The sequence below is a fragment of the Pteropus alecto genome, unplaced genomic scaffold (assembly GCF_000325575.1).
Source record: "Pteropus alecto unplaced genomic scaffold, ASM32557v1 scaffold7, whole genome shotgun sequence".
In the NCBI taxonomy this organism is placed as follows: Eukaryota; Metazoa; Chordata; class Mammalia; order Chiroptera; family Pteropodidae; genus Pteropus; species Pteropus alecto.
The window spans coordinates 59,833,846-59,847,399 of NW_006494614.1; the positions used below are offsets into that span (position 1 = coordinate 59,833,846).

At 51.2% G+C, this 13,554-nt stretch overlaps 1 protein-coding gene and 1 pseudogene across 1 annotated transcript in view; both read left to right on the forward strand.

Annotated features, from left to right (window-relative positions):
- CRISPLD2 (cysteine rich secretory protein LCCL domain containing 2) overlaps positions 1-13,554 on the forward strand; it is a 64,168-nt gene that overhangs the window by 13,262 nt on the left and 37,352 nt on the right. The window contains exons 2-5 of the mRNA XM_006926727.3: positions 2,414-2,735; positions 8,185-8,303; positions 11,263-11,395; positions 11,835-11,950. Of these exons, the coding sequence (XP_006926789.1) occupies positions 2,490-2,735; positions 8,185-8,303; positions 11,263-11,395; positions 11,835-11,950 (614 nt within the window). The 5' untranslated portion in view covers positions 2,414-2,489. The remainder of the gene's footprint in view (positions 1-2,413; positions 2,736-8,184; positions 8,304-11,262; positions 11,396-11,834; positions 11,951-13,554) is intronic.
- LOC112474811 lies at positions 9,522-9,640 on the forward strand (annotated as a pseudogene).

The window sequence follows — 13,554 nt, forward strand, 5'->3', positions numbered from 1 at the left end:
AGTGGACACTTAATGATGTCAGCCCCCGTTCTTGCTTCGTCTCACATCTCAGTCCAGCGTCAGTGTGTTTTGGCATCTCTTATGGCCTGGCCTTCTGCAGCTGGGAAATGTTCATATATGGTGGCGTGACTAATTCCGCGTTACTGGTTTGATTCCCAGGGAGACGGGTGAGCACGCAGAAGTCCTCCTTGCTGTCCCTGGGGCTGTGCCCCAAAGGGAACTCCTTAGGAGAGAGGCCACATGTGGCCCACGGCAAAGAGAGCCAGGCCTCCTCTCTGGATGGCGGTTATTTTTATCGGCAGCGTAGACTTGGTCAGGACTCCGGAGAGTTTCCAGGGCTGTAGATGGGAACTGCCACGTTCCCATAGCTCTACTACTCCGCTCTGCCTCCTGGGATTCCTGGCTTGTCCCCTCCCTGTCGCACTCTGCGTCTTGCCCCTGAGGTTGTCTGCTGCCATCTTTCAGTCCCCGCCAGGCTACTGGTAAGCGCCTGGTTATCGTTAGTGTGGGCGAAGACCAGAGGAGCCTTGTTGAAAGGACTGAGACTCTGGAGGTTCCGGTGGCTCAGCGTCCAGGCAAGGCTGCCTCTGTCCCCAGCCAGGGAGTGTCCTCCAGCTCCCTGTGCTGGCTTAAGTCTGTTGGCCTGTGGCTGTGGCTTTCCTCGCCTGTCACCCCAGCCCAACTGGGGAGCTCCTGAAGGCCAGGGAGAGAGTCCTCTTCATCTTCATGTCCGAGGTTCCAGCACAAAATAGATGTCCGGTGAAGGTCATTGGGTGACTGACCGACTCTCCTTTGAGAGTAAAGCAGAGTTGAAAGATGTAAATGAACACTCGCTCAAGCTTTGCCTTGTCTTCTTCGACCAGGCGACAGCCCAGAGAAGGACCACAGTTCGTAGCCCTTTAGTGGAGGTGACACCCCTGGCCTCCAGGGAGAGAGGAGCCAGGGCAGCATGATGGAAAATTCTGAACTCTCAGAGTCATCACACTGGGGTTCGAATCTCAGCGTCTCCACTTCCAGTAGGGTGGCCTTGGGCTCGTCACGCCACCACTCTAGGCCTCAGCCTCCTCATCTGTGAGATGGGAGTGGGTTGTGTCCTAGGGTTGACAACAACGTGAATGAAGTGGCTGGCCCACACACATGTTCAGGAAGGGTTTCCAGAAGGAACAAACGGCACAGCAGAAATTCACCCAATAACACTGGACCTTGGAATTTTAAAGTTCGTTAGGTGTACTCTAAGACTAACACAGCTCTTCCTAAGGTGCGTGCCAGGGAAGGCAGCTTAGTAAGAGAATTATCTGGGAAAAGGGCTTGTAGCCCTACAGGCAAGGAAAGACCATTGAGATCCATGAGTAGTAAAAGTGAAGATGCTTTCGTAACTACAGTTGGCACCGTAGACCCCTGAGAGGGCTGAATCGCAGCTGATGTGTTAGCGTTAGGGTTCCAGGAACTCTTTCTGAGAAGTGCAGTTCCAACATGGGGCCGCAAAGTTCTAGGAACCTCGGTCCACCCTCTTCTTCTGTCCCCTGGGCTCTGCTGTTGGTTATATCAACCAGCAACAGGTAACCATCCTACTGTGTTCGTTGGGTACTAACTTAGCAGCAAAAAGAGTAACACCGGCAGTGGCAGTGTCTGTAACAGGCTCCTTGTCAGGCAGAAGCTGGCTGGCGGAGGGCCACATGCTTTGTTGTTTAGCAGATTTGCCAGGCAGGTTTGGTGATGAGAGTGGGGTACACAGACACCCCCCCCCCTTGGAGGTCCTTCTTCTCTCCACCATCACTTCCTCTAAGAATCAGATTGACAAGTGACTTGTTTCTCAGCAGAGCACACATCTGGGTCCCTGGCTGGGGCTGGGTGACTGTGTCGCAGTGTGTGATGATTATGTGGGTGGTGCCAGTGGACGGGCCATGATGACAAGAGCTGACAATGATAGGCCTGGGGATGCCTGTCAACCACTTTTGGTAGACCGAGCCTTATTTCAGAGGGACCACGGAGTCTGCTGCTAACAGTGGTTCAGGGGAAGTCCTTTGGTGGTGTGAAATGGCTTTATCAATCTCTTTCAGGAGCAGGAGATGGAACTGAGCTCAGGCAGTAGACCCACCTGAGTCCTGAATGAGGCGGAACGCTGACTAGAAATTAGAAAAGATGGTGACAAGGGAACTTGAGTCCAGGAGAGATTGCGCCAGGATGTCCTCCGTGAAGTCTGGGCAGCTTACCTTTCTGGAAACCCTTCACTTGAATCCTAGCTCCACCACTTCCTGTCTGTGGGTCCTTGGTTATTTAGCTCCTGTGAACCTCAGTTTTCACATCTGCAAAGTGGGGAGAATCCTACCTGCTTTGTTCACTGCTCAAGCCAATGCTGTCGCTGATTTAATACTGACTATTTCTTCCTCCTTTGCCCTCTGCTTCCTTTCAGAGCTCTTGAGCACCCAGCTGTGCCTCAGGAGACCAGCCTTCCCTGTCACCCCAGTTTTTGCTACTGGAGAGGAGCCATGAGCTGCATCCTGAACGGCATCATCCCCCTGGGACTGGTGCTGCTGGCCTGTGGAGCCCAAAGCCTTTTTCTTATTCTGCCCAACGTCACACACTTTGAGAAGCTGCTCAGCAAATACCAGCAAGACGAGCCTCACTCGCGGGCCCGGAGGGCCATCCCCAAGTCGGACAAGGAAGAGATCCTCATGCTTCACAATAAACTGCGGGGCCAGGTGTACCCCCCAGCCTCCAACATGGAGTACATGGTGAGAGCTGCCACTCCCACCCAGGGTTGGAGGCCAAAGGTGCCATCTGTTTTGTCCCCAGTCACTGAGTGTATGGCAGGCCTGAGGTCCCCAGGCAACAGCGGGTCCCCTTCCTCTGTTCTTGACTCTCCACCAAAACAGCACCCAGAGGCTGCTTTGTTGCCAGCTCCTTGTGCCACCTCTGGAGCTCAGCCCACGTACCTGCCCTGACTCTTCCCACCAGGCCCTCTGGAAGATAGACTGGGGTGGTCTCAGGGCTGGGCTCTGGTGGCTTCAGTCTCAGCTCTGCCACCTCCTAGCTGTGTGCCCTGGACATCAGCCAGTCTGAGCCTCAGTTTCCACTTTGAGGAGCTCATCCTCTCATGGTTCCTGTGACGACTGAGCACAGACCTCACACATGGGGCTATGGTGTTACTATTGTGACAGTGCCAGCTTGGTCTTCATCCATCCAGCCCTTTAACTTACCTCCTATGTCTGAGAAGCGAGCAGGGCTGAGTCTATGAGATGAGATGTTTATCGGAAAGGAGAACGGAGAGAAGGGACAGGGTCCCCACTAAATCTTAGGAACAGAAAGGGTGACCGGCTCTTCCCCGTCCAGATCTCCTGCCCTGCCTTCATTCCTGCATCTCTGTTCCTGTCCGTGCCATTTCCCATTCCCCCAGTCCTAGAAAAGGTCTCATTTTAGAGATGAGGAAGCTGAGTCCCAAGGTCACACAGCTGGCAGTGGCAGAGCCATATTCGAACCTGAGTCCAGCTGACTCCAGGACCTGTGCTCTCAGCCAGCACTCCGTCCTCGTTTACACCCCACAGCTACCACGACCCCAGTGTTTTCCTCCTCCTCGTCCCAACCTGTTCCAGTCTCGCTGTGATTAGTGGGACAGCCTCAGCCCCGAGGGGGTTTTGCCTCCCATCTTGTCCTCTTTCAGCCCATTCTGAATCCTGTCATCATCTTATGCTTCTTAAATCTTCGCTTTCTCCCAGCCATCCTCCTTCTCAGGAGCCTCCAGGGCCCTCTGTGCCCGGGACGGAGCCCAGATACTTCTTCCCTGGCATCCGAGCTTCTAGCAGGAGCCCTGTCTGTCCCGATGACTTGTTTCCCTCCCTCCCCTTTGGCCAGACAGGTCTGCTGGTTGTCCTCCGAAGGCGCTGCATGTGTGACAGCCATCGCACCTTCCCTCGCCGGGAGCACTTTCTCGTCATCACTCCCTTCATCCAGTCTTCATCCCAGGACACGCTCCCCTCCTTCCCCTGGACTCAGCTAACGCTTTCGTGTCGCCTTGTGCCCTGACATCAGTAGTACCCCTGGTCAAGGACCATCCCATGTGCCTGCACAAGGTGGCCCATCACCAGATATAGGGCAGATGAATGGGTTTCCTATCCGGGCAGAACTACCCCCCAACCCGCCACCAGCCCCGAGCAAGGCTGTCCTTTGGGAACTCATTATGAAACATTTCTTTTTTCCCTCAAGAAAATCATCCAGGCATTTATTCCAAAGGGGCTGTGCTAATTTTAGGAGGAAGAGTGGGCACCCTTTCAAAATGCATGGGGAAGCTTGTACAGACCTTTTCGAGGTTAAAGATATAAAAAATTAGGGTAGATTTTTTGGAGCCTTTGAGTGTGGACCCTTCCCCCATCCTTCTCAGGACATGGTCATTTGGCCTCAGTCCTCATGGGGAAAAGACACTCTGTACCTCTCTCTGGACAGGTCATCCTGCATCATGTGCCCTTCCTACCCTAAGGGCTTTTGTGGTACCTATGAGGAAGCCGGCATTTTCCTTGGCTTGAAGCTTACTGAGCCACAACCCCCTGGGATCCTGGCTGCCTCCTGCCTCTGTTGGAACAGGCTGGGTTTCTGCTGATCTTTTCCTGCTGGCACCATGATTGTCTAGTGGTTGTGTGGAAGATTTGGGGCAAGCGAAGGGAGCTTAGTATGCAGCAGGCAAGGTCAGGCTGCCTGGACAGCCCATAATGAGCCTACTACGATTTCTTCTTTGTTTATTTTGTGATATTTCAGGATTAGAGTTGGGATCTGAGTCCTTAGGTCTAAATAGCCCACTTTTTAGGCAAACTTAGCCTTCAGGGACATTGTAGGGTCTGCCCCCGGGCAGGGGCCAGGGGGCGGGAAAGGCAGTCAGGGCCCAGCCTCTCAACCCCAGCATCTGAGGCCCAGTGCTGCCCATCTGCTCCTGTTTCTACCCAAACAAGTGGTATTGATTTGAGAGTGTCTTAAAAATGTAGCTTCCTGCTCAGTCCTGCCTGCTGGGGCTTCGAGCCACAGTCCTTTGAAACAGCCTCAGCACCAAAGGATGGACTTAAAACTCCAGAGAATTAAGATACTCATTTTGAGGTTTTATAAGTGGACAGGCTGTGGAGCCAGGCTGCCTGAGTTTAGGTAGCTGCCACTTGCCAGTTGTGTGACTTCAGTCAGATTACTTAGCCTCTCTGTGTTTATGATTCCTTATTGGCACAATGGTGGTAATAAAAGTACCTTTCTTGTAGGGTTATTTGGAGGAGTCAGTGAGATAATACGTCATAAGTACTAAATAAATGTTAACTATATTGTTGCTGTTATTATTTTAGTGGAGTGGTACCAGCACTTGGTGACAGCATGCAGACAGGATGATACCCCTTAGAAGCCAGATAAGGCTAGGTCGTTAAAGATCTAACTTCCCGGCTATGTGGCTGTGTGATCTTAGGCAAGTTACTTAACCTCTCTTAGGCTCGAGGTTTTTGTTTGTTTGTTTGTTTGTTTTTTGTCTGCAACAATGGAAAAATAAAATGTACCTCAGGGGCTCATTGTGGGTATTACATAAGAAAAGGATGCTGATGTCCTCTGGCAAGTGGCAGGTGCTCAGATGATAGTGGCTTCAGAGGTACAGGGTTTAGCACTGCCCCTGGCGCATGGTGGGTGCTTGAGAAAGCTGATATCTGTGCTGTTCTGAGGGCTACTGTGAACCTCACCTGGAGGCTCCATGGCTGCTCTCATTCAGCCTTCCCCCAAGTCCTGTTCCAGCAGGTGTCATTTAGAGATAGAGACACAAAGGCACAGAGAGTGGAAGCCACTTGCCTTAAGTCACATAGCCAGCAAGGGACAGAGCCTGGTGTCATCACGTTTACCTAACACAAATGCTCTCACCAGTGCACCTCACTGCCCTGTTCTTCCCTTCTCCTTCCTCTAGTCGTCCTTTTGAAGGATAAGAATGTCCACTTATGCTTTTCCTTCAGAGTAGCTGGAGGGCAGGTCTTGAGCTGGGAAAGCACTGGCTGAGTGGGAGGTGAGAGGGCAGGTCGTGGGTGGGGGGCTGGAGGAGGTCAGTGAGGGCCGGCATGAGCCGGAGAGCTGGGCTTCATCACGTATGCGTTCACTAATGCATGCACGTATTCTTCTGGGTGATAGTCAAGACATAACACACCGTGGAAACGACACTGATCAGTAGAGTGTGTGTCTGCTGTAAACAGCTCATCACACAGCCAGACCCATGACTGCCGGCCCTGTACCTCTTTGTTTGGGGAACACTGTTTCGAGGACCTACTATGGGCAGGCATAGTTGCAGCCAAAAAAAGGATAGGAAGAGAGGGAGGGCCAGGATGGGGATGCGCAGCCTCAAATGCAGGGAGGGGAGAGCGGGGTTCTCGTTTGGCTGTATCCTACTGCAGACCAGATGTTATGTCTGCCCATCTCCAGCCAGAATTTCAAAAGCCTTTAACCCCCAGAGATCCCGCGGGCAAGTCTTTCTCTCCCTGACTCGACCTTCGCCCTCCCTGCTCCCTTCCCCTCTGAGCTGTAGGAAGTTTTATGGACTCAGACCAATGGAAAGCACAGTTCACATTGTTTTTGTACCACGGCACAGAATAGTGAGCCTCTGAGGAGCCGATGACCCTCAGGGTGGGGCTGGCGCCTGCCAGGTTTGCCTTGGCTCCCTGGATACCGAGAAGGGCCTCAGCTGGCACTTCCAGCGGGATCTTGGTATATGTGCAAGCTGTCCCTGTCCCCACTGCCCACCTCTCCCCTGCTTGGAGAGGAATTCACCAACTTGGTGCAGGTGGTCTGTTTGTGGGGTAATCCATGAGTCCAGAACTCAGGAAGAAAGAAGTCTAATTTCAGGGTACACTACGGAGGTCTCATGGGGGGACTGGGATCTGCCGGCATCTGCCAAGGGAAAGGAGCAGCAGGAGGCTCAAACTCCTAAAGGCGGGAGGTGGTGCATTTACCTACAGGCCTGTCCTCTGTTGGCTGAGGGTGGCCTCCAGGAATGCTAACCACCCCCCGCCCCTGGTACCATTTCAGGCTTCGTTTGCACATTGGAGAAAGATCCCAGGTATGAGTGTCTCAGAGTGTGTGGGGGGCACTGAGAGTGGGGTGCTGTCAGCAAGACATGAGTCTGAGCGTACCCGGAATGTCCACTGCAGCTGCAATGACAGCGGATCAGGGATGTGACCCAGATCCCCAGAGGCATCTGCAACTAGGCCAGGACTTGCTCCCGGATGTTGAGGAGTCTCAGTTATCTTGGCAGGAAGGAGATGGCAGGAAAGAAGGAGAGGGAAGCGGGGAGCTTCTTGACACCCCATACTGGGGTCCTGCTGTTGGTTTAGCCGGCCCCCTGTTCCTGGACACATCCCAGAGCTCTTCCCAGACAGTCTTTCAGTGAGCATTTACTGTGTGCTGGGAGCTGGGGCTACCCAGAACAGGGGACAGCCCCTGCCTGCCTGGGAGCCGGAGCATCTGCCTGACGACCCTGGGAGGAGGCACCGCAGCAACTGGCTCGCAGTCACCCTGAGGGCCGCTTGGCGTCTGTTCCCCCTCAGAAGAGAAATGATCCCTCTTGTTGCCATGTTCTTTCTTCAGGAGTTATGTGTGTCCCCTGGGCCAGCTGGGAGGCAGGACCAGCTGTAGACCCTGTCTTCAGATTCCTTGGCCTCGACCCCTCCCTGAGCCCCGCTGATTCAAGGTGGGCCATGCTGGAGGTTGAGAGGGACTGGGCAAGCTGAAGGCTTGCTACTATTTTCTTGCTACTTTTTTCAACGCAATGGTAAAATATACATAATATAAAATTTACCATCGTAATCATTTTTAAATGTACGGTTCAGTGGCATTAAGTACTTTAACACTGTATACAGTCACCAGCACCATCTATATCCAGGGCTTATTCATCTTCCCATTTCACAGATGAGAAGACTCAGGCTGAGAGGAGAAGGAACTTACTCAAGGTCACTGGCAAGTTAGAGGTAGAGCAGGAGCTCTGAGGACAGCCTTGGGTCCAGCCTCCTCTGAGTTCTTTGCTGATCTGCCACTTCCCACTAGCTGAGTGAGGAACCCAACCGAAATATGCTCAGAACCCAGTGTTACAGAAGCTGAAACTGGCCAGCGGGTTCAGCTGGGATGTTATTCATTTCTGGTTCTTATGCCCACTCCTGACGCTGAAGATGCATGTTTCTCCTTACCCTGCAGACCTGGGATGAAGAGCTGGCGAAGTCGGCGGCCGCGTGGGCTCACGAGTGCATCTGGGAGCACGGGCCCACCAGTCTGCTGGTGTCCATTGGGCAGAATCTGGCCGTCCACTGGGGCAGGTAAGAGCCACAGAGTTCCCCCACCTTCTTACTTGTGAACTGGCCACCATGGCTGAGCACCTACTGTGTACCTAGCTCGGTGCTTACTGTCCATGATAGCTTTTAGCCTTTGCGGTCACCTGCTAAGAGGGAGAAACCACCAACCCATATCATTTACATATGGAGAAACTGAGGCTCAGCACCCCGCAGTACTTTCAAGTAGCTGGCAAAAACGGATGTGAGCCTGGTTGCTGACTCCAGACACTGATCGTCGGCCTCGGGGTTTCTGGAGCATGGGTTTTCCATTCTATCTGCTTGAAAGGGTTCTTGAGCCATGAAGGAGCTGGCTGGGCAAGCTGGGAAGATGGGGACGTTCGCTCCTTCAGTGGCGGGTCAGTACTGTCTTCCCTGCCCTGGTGTGTCTGGATTCTACTCATTTTTTAAGGCCCACCCAGGTTCCACCTCAAGGGCAGGTATCGCTCACTTCTCTTCCTCGTCAGGCCATGGGGAAGGCCCATTCACACCTCTGAACCACTGAACCTCTGAAGCCTCCTGGCGGAAAGTCCCCTCCAGGCTGGGGCTAGTTTCATTAAGGCTTACTGATCAACACTCAACGCGCTGTGCCCACATGGAGCCCATTCACACCTCTGAACCTCTGAACCTCTGAACCTCTGAACCTCTGAAGCCTCCTGGCCTGGCAGCACCTTTGTCCCCTTGCCCACAGCACTTGACAGTGATCAGTTAAATGTCATCCCCTGGTCTTCCCCAAAGTCAACGGGGCCACATACCTGTTCACCCAGCCTGGCCGAAAGTCCCCTCCAGGCTGAGGCTAGTTTCATTAGAGGAAGTGGAGAAAATGTCTTTTGGCCAATTAAGTCTTACTGATCAACACTCAACGCGCTGTGCCCACATGTCCCCTGAGTCTGGTGGCCAGGCTCTCATGGTTCACTTTGATTTTGCTCTATTCATTGAAAAATTGGACTGAATTTGAAATACTCCCTCAAAATACGGGTCAGGGCTTGCATGACTTTAACCCAGATATTTCCCAGCTCTTCAAGCTCTGGAGTTTAATTTGGCCGCGAGCGGCAACACTTTCCTTTAGGGCTGTGCCTGGGCAGGCACCATGACGGACCCAGAGACGTGGCTTCGTGGAAGCAGGTCAGCGTGGTATTTTTCCCTCTGGCGAATTCTGCTTTTTATAAAATCAGTCTTAACGATAGCATTAAAAGAAAATGTCTAGTCTACGGCCATGCCACCCTGAACAAGCCCGATCCCATCTGATCTCGGAAGCTAAGCAGGGTCAGGCCTCGTTAGTACTTGGATGGGAGACCACCTAGGAAGCCCAGATACTGTAGGTGTTAAAATAAACAAACAAACAAACAAATAAATAAATAAAAATGAATGAATAAATAATAAAAAGAAAGAAAGAAAGTGTCTAAAGAGGGGAAAAAATATCATTTTACTGCCTCGGTTCAGGTCCTTTCATTTTCTGGGCTTCTGTGTAGCGTTTGACGGTAGGTCGGCATATGTTTAGGTAGTTGTAACTGTGGCCCAAACAGCTTTTAATTCTCTCTCTTTTTTTCCTTCTCATACAATATCAATTTCGCTATTACATAGCTGTCATGGTTGTCATCGAGTAAAGGCTGCCCACAGGCTATCAAGTTGACAGGCCAAAATTTAGCCATTCCGTTCTTGTAGCTTGCTTTTTATGTCGTTGTTGACTTATTTGAATTATTTCATTAGGATAACTCTGAAGAGTAGGATAGATAGGTCAAAGGGCACAGAGGTTTTCCCCCTTCTGTGTAGATACTACTAACTTGCTTTCCCAGAGTCCCTCATTTGTGAGGCCCCTGGGCACCCGCCTGGCCTGAGGCTCTGGAGAAGTGGACAGGGCAGAGGGTGTCCTTTCCCTCTGGAGCTCGGAGGCTCTGTGTGTTTCTTTCCCCAAGCTGGCCCCAGGGAAACAGGCCGTTTCTCGGGCCATGTCACTGACCGCCACCATTCGCTCTGGTTTCTGACAGTAATTGTTACAAGACCTCTAACTGCCCAGCTCACCACAACGCTCTTAGAAATGGCCAGTCGCCCTCGCCACCTTTCTCCTGATTGAAACCGCTTTGTTTACACTTGCTGGTGATGGTGACCGGGGATTCGCATCCAGTTTATTTTCTTTCCTGGTAAAAAATAACTGGTGCCAGCCTGGCGGACGGGGCTGAAGCAAGGGGCAGTGGCCACCAACGACGATGACCCCAGGTCCCCGTCATGGCCGGGGCGAGAGAGGTTCAGTAAGAAATCCTAAATAGGAAGTTTTCAAAAAGGTTTGCACACCTGACCGCAGAGGTCTGCATACCTGCGGGTTTCTATGCCCCGAATGAGTTTCCTGCTTTGTTTTTGAATCCTTGGGGCCCCCAGCAGCTGATGAACAAAGCTGGTCATGACAATGATGGGGATCTTTTCTGCCTGGTCCCCCATAGCCAGCTACTTGCCAACTTCCAGACCCTCCCCTGCCACGGTGGGTGTCCCATCTGTCCATCACTTGTTCAATTATTTACTAAATATTTTTCTCTACATTGACTTTAAATGTATTCATATCTTAAATTAAATTTCATCTTAAGCAATAATACCTCTGAAACATGGGATTCATGGGCTGTATGTATTTTCCCAAATGTACATGAAAATAAATACATGATCATTAACATAAAAAATGATTCACTGGGGGCCAAGTGAAAGTTTCCTGCACACACTGGTGGTATGTGGGCCACCTGAAAGACACTCCTGGAATCTAGAGGGACTCCGGGGACACCCAGGTGAGCTCCTCGCTGATTTGGATTTTAAGAACTTTTAACAGGCTCTGGGATTTGGAGCTATTGGCCCCGAAGGAGCCCCTCCTTCAGCCTGCCCGCGGGTGGCGGTGCTGCTAGCTGTGGTCTCTGCCATTCGGTGTGTAGTGGCCAGGACATAACAAGCTGATCTGTCTCTGCAGGTATCGCTCTCCTGGGTTCCATGTGCAGTCTTGGTACGACGAAGTGAAGGACTATACCTACCCCTATCCCCACGAGTGCAACCCCTGGTGTCCGGAGAGGTGCTCCGGGGCCATGTGTACCCACTACACACAGGTAAAACTGGAGGAACAGGCCATGACCTCAGCCTAGCGCCCAAATCCAGTCACTCACCTGGCCCTGCAGAATTGTCGCGCAGTTGGAAAACCTCTGCTGTCACTGCCTTATTTTTTTTTCTTTAATTCTGTGCTACTCGAGGTATAGCGGGGGGACTGAACAGTTTGTGACCAGTTCACAAGTTCAGAAATTGAGAGGAAGCACTAGAAACTTCTATGGCACTTTTACATGCTGGGCATTCTCCTTGTGTGTGATTTGTTTGTTTGGTTTTTGTTTTGTTTTATTTATTTTAAACGAATGTATAGATCTTCAGTGGGTTAGCGGGGAAATCTTCACCACATACCCCTTTAGTACCAGCACCCTATAGATCCAGGCCAGATTATGTCATCCTGGTATGCTTTATCCCTTAAATTCTGATGCATGGATGTCGTCCTTTCAGATAGTTTGGGCCACCACCAGTAAGGTTGGCTGTGCTGTGAACACCTGCCAGAGGATGAACGTCTGGGGAGATGTTTGGGAGAATGCCGTCTACCTCGTCTGCAATTACTCTCCAAAGTAAGAACAAGTTGACATGGTTGTATGAGTTAAGATGTGTTTGCCTACTGCACAGGACCCAACTAAAATTGGCTTAAACAGTGAGGTCTCCTTATTATTTCACATAACAAGGAGTCTAGAGGTTGGTACTTCCAGGTTAGCTTAATAGCTCAGGAATATCAACCAGGACTCATGCTCTTTCTGTCTTCCTGCTGTACTATCCTCTCCTCATGGTCCCGAGATGGCTGCAAAGCACCAGGCATCTCATCTTCCCAAGCAGAAGGGAATCATAGAAAGGGCTCTCATCTTTCTCACTCCTGGACTACTTTCTCCTTTGTTCATTGGCCAGAACTAGACCGCTCACAGACAATGAGCTTCAACCAATGAGCTTGCCCTAATTGACTTCAACCAATGAAATTGCCCCAACTGACTTTGCACATCTCCTCTGTGGACTACCTGAAGAAGTCAGAAGCAGGAATAGCTTTTGGCGGGGCAATAGTAGGGTCTGCCAAGTGATCTTACTTTCATTTTTTCTCTGAAAATATGCAGCAGATCACACTCTAGAAAACAGGAATTCAGGCGAGACCTAGTTTCTGCATTTTCCCTCCCAGGAGGAACCGTGTCAAGTCTTTATTTTATAACCCCTCTTTCTCCTTACACATCCTGATGTCATCGGTGTATCATTTATCCCTTTACTCATTCACCTTCATTGCTCATCAGGCAAATATGTGCTGGTTCTCAGAGAACTGTTTGCCAAGTTTACAGCCTGCGGTTTTCACGCTGGCTACTGAGCTGGCCGCTCTCCTAGCACTGTGCCCTGCGCACAGTGGGCCCGCGAGGCCTATTTGCTCAGTGACTGAATAAAACAGGAATGACCTCGTTTGTTTGGTTTGGGTCAGGAGTGGCTGTGAAAAGGTGGGATGAAGAGGGAATCGCTGAGGTTGGTGGGAAAATAGAACTTTCCATCAAATATCTGGCATGCCTGTAGCGGCAGTGTCCCAGCGGCCCACAGGGATAAGGGCAGGGGAGTTATGACATTGATGAGGAGGGACACAAGCCCATGGAAGAGCAATAAACCAGTCCACGGTAGTGGAATTCCTGGCGGAGTGGCAGATGGGTAATGAGGAATGATTCGGCTTGGCTCTATATAAAAAAATACACTAGAAGACCCCATTAGGAATACAATTCTTCCTTTCTTTACTCCCCACTCCTTTTCTTGAAAAAGAAATGATCCATGACAGTAAAATACACTAATCTGAAGTGTGCAGCCTGATGACTTTTCACACATTTACACATGCATTAGTCAGCTTGGGCTGCGGTAACAAAATACCAGGAACCGGGCGCCTAAACAACAGACATTTATTTCTCACAGTTTTGGAGGCTGGGAATCCCAGATCAAGGTCCAGCAGGGTGAGTTCCTGGTGAGGACTCTCTCGTTGTCTTGTAGTCTGCCGCCTTTCCTTGTGCCCTCACATGGTGCTTCCCAGTATGGTGTGTGCACCAGAGAGAGAGACAGACAGACACAGAGACAGAGACAGACAGAGAGCGCTCTCTGGTCTCTCTTCTTAAAAGGACACTAATCCCATCCAGGGTCCCACTCTTATGACCTCATTTAACCTTAATTA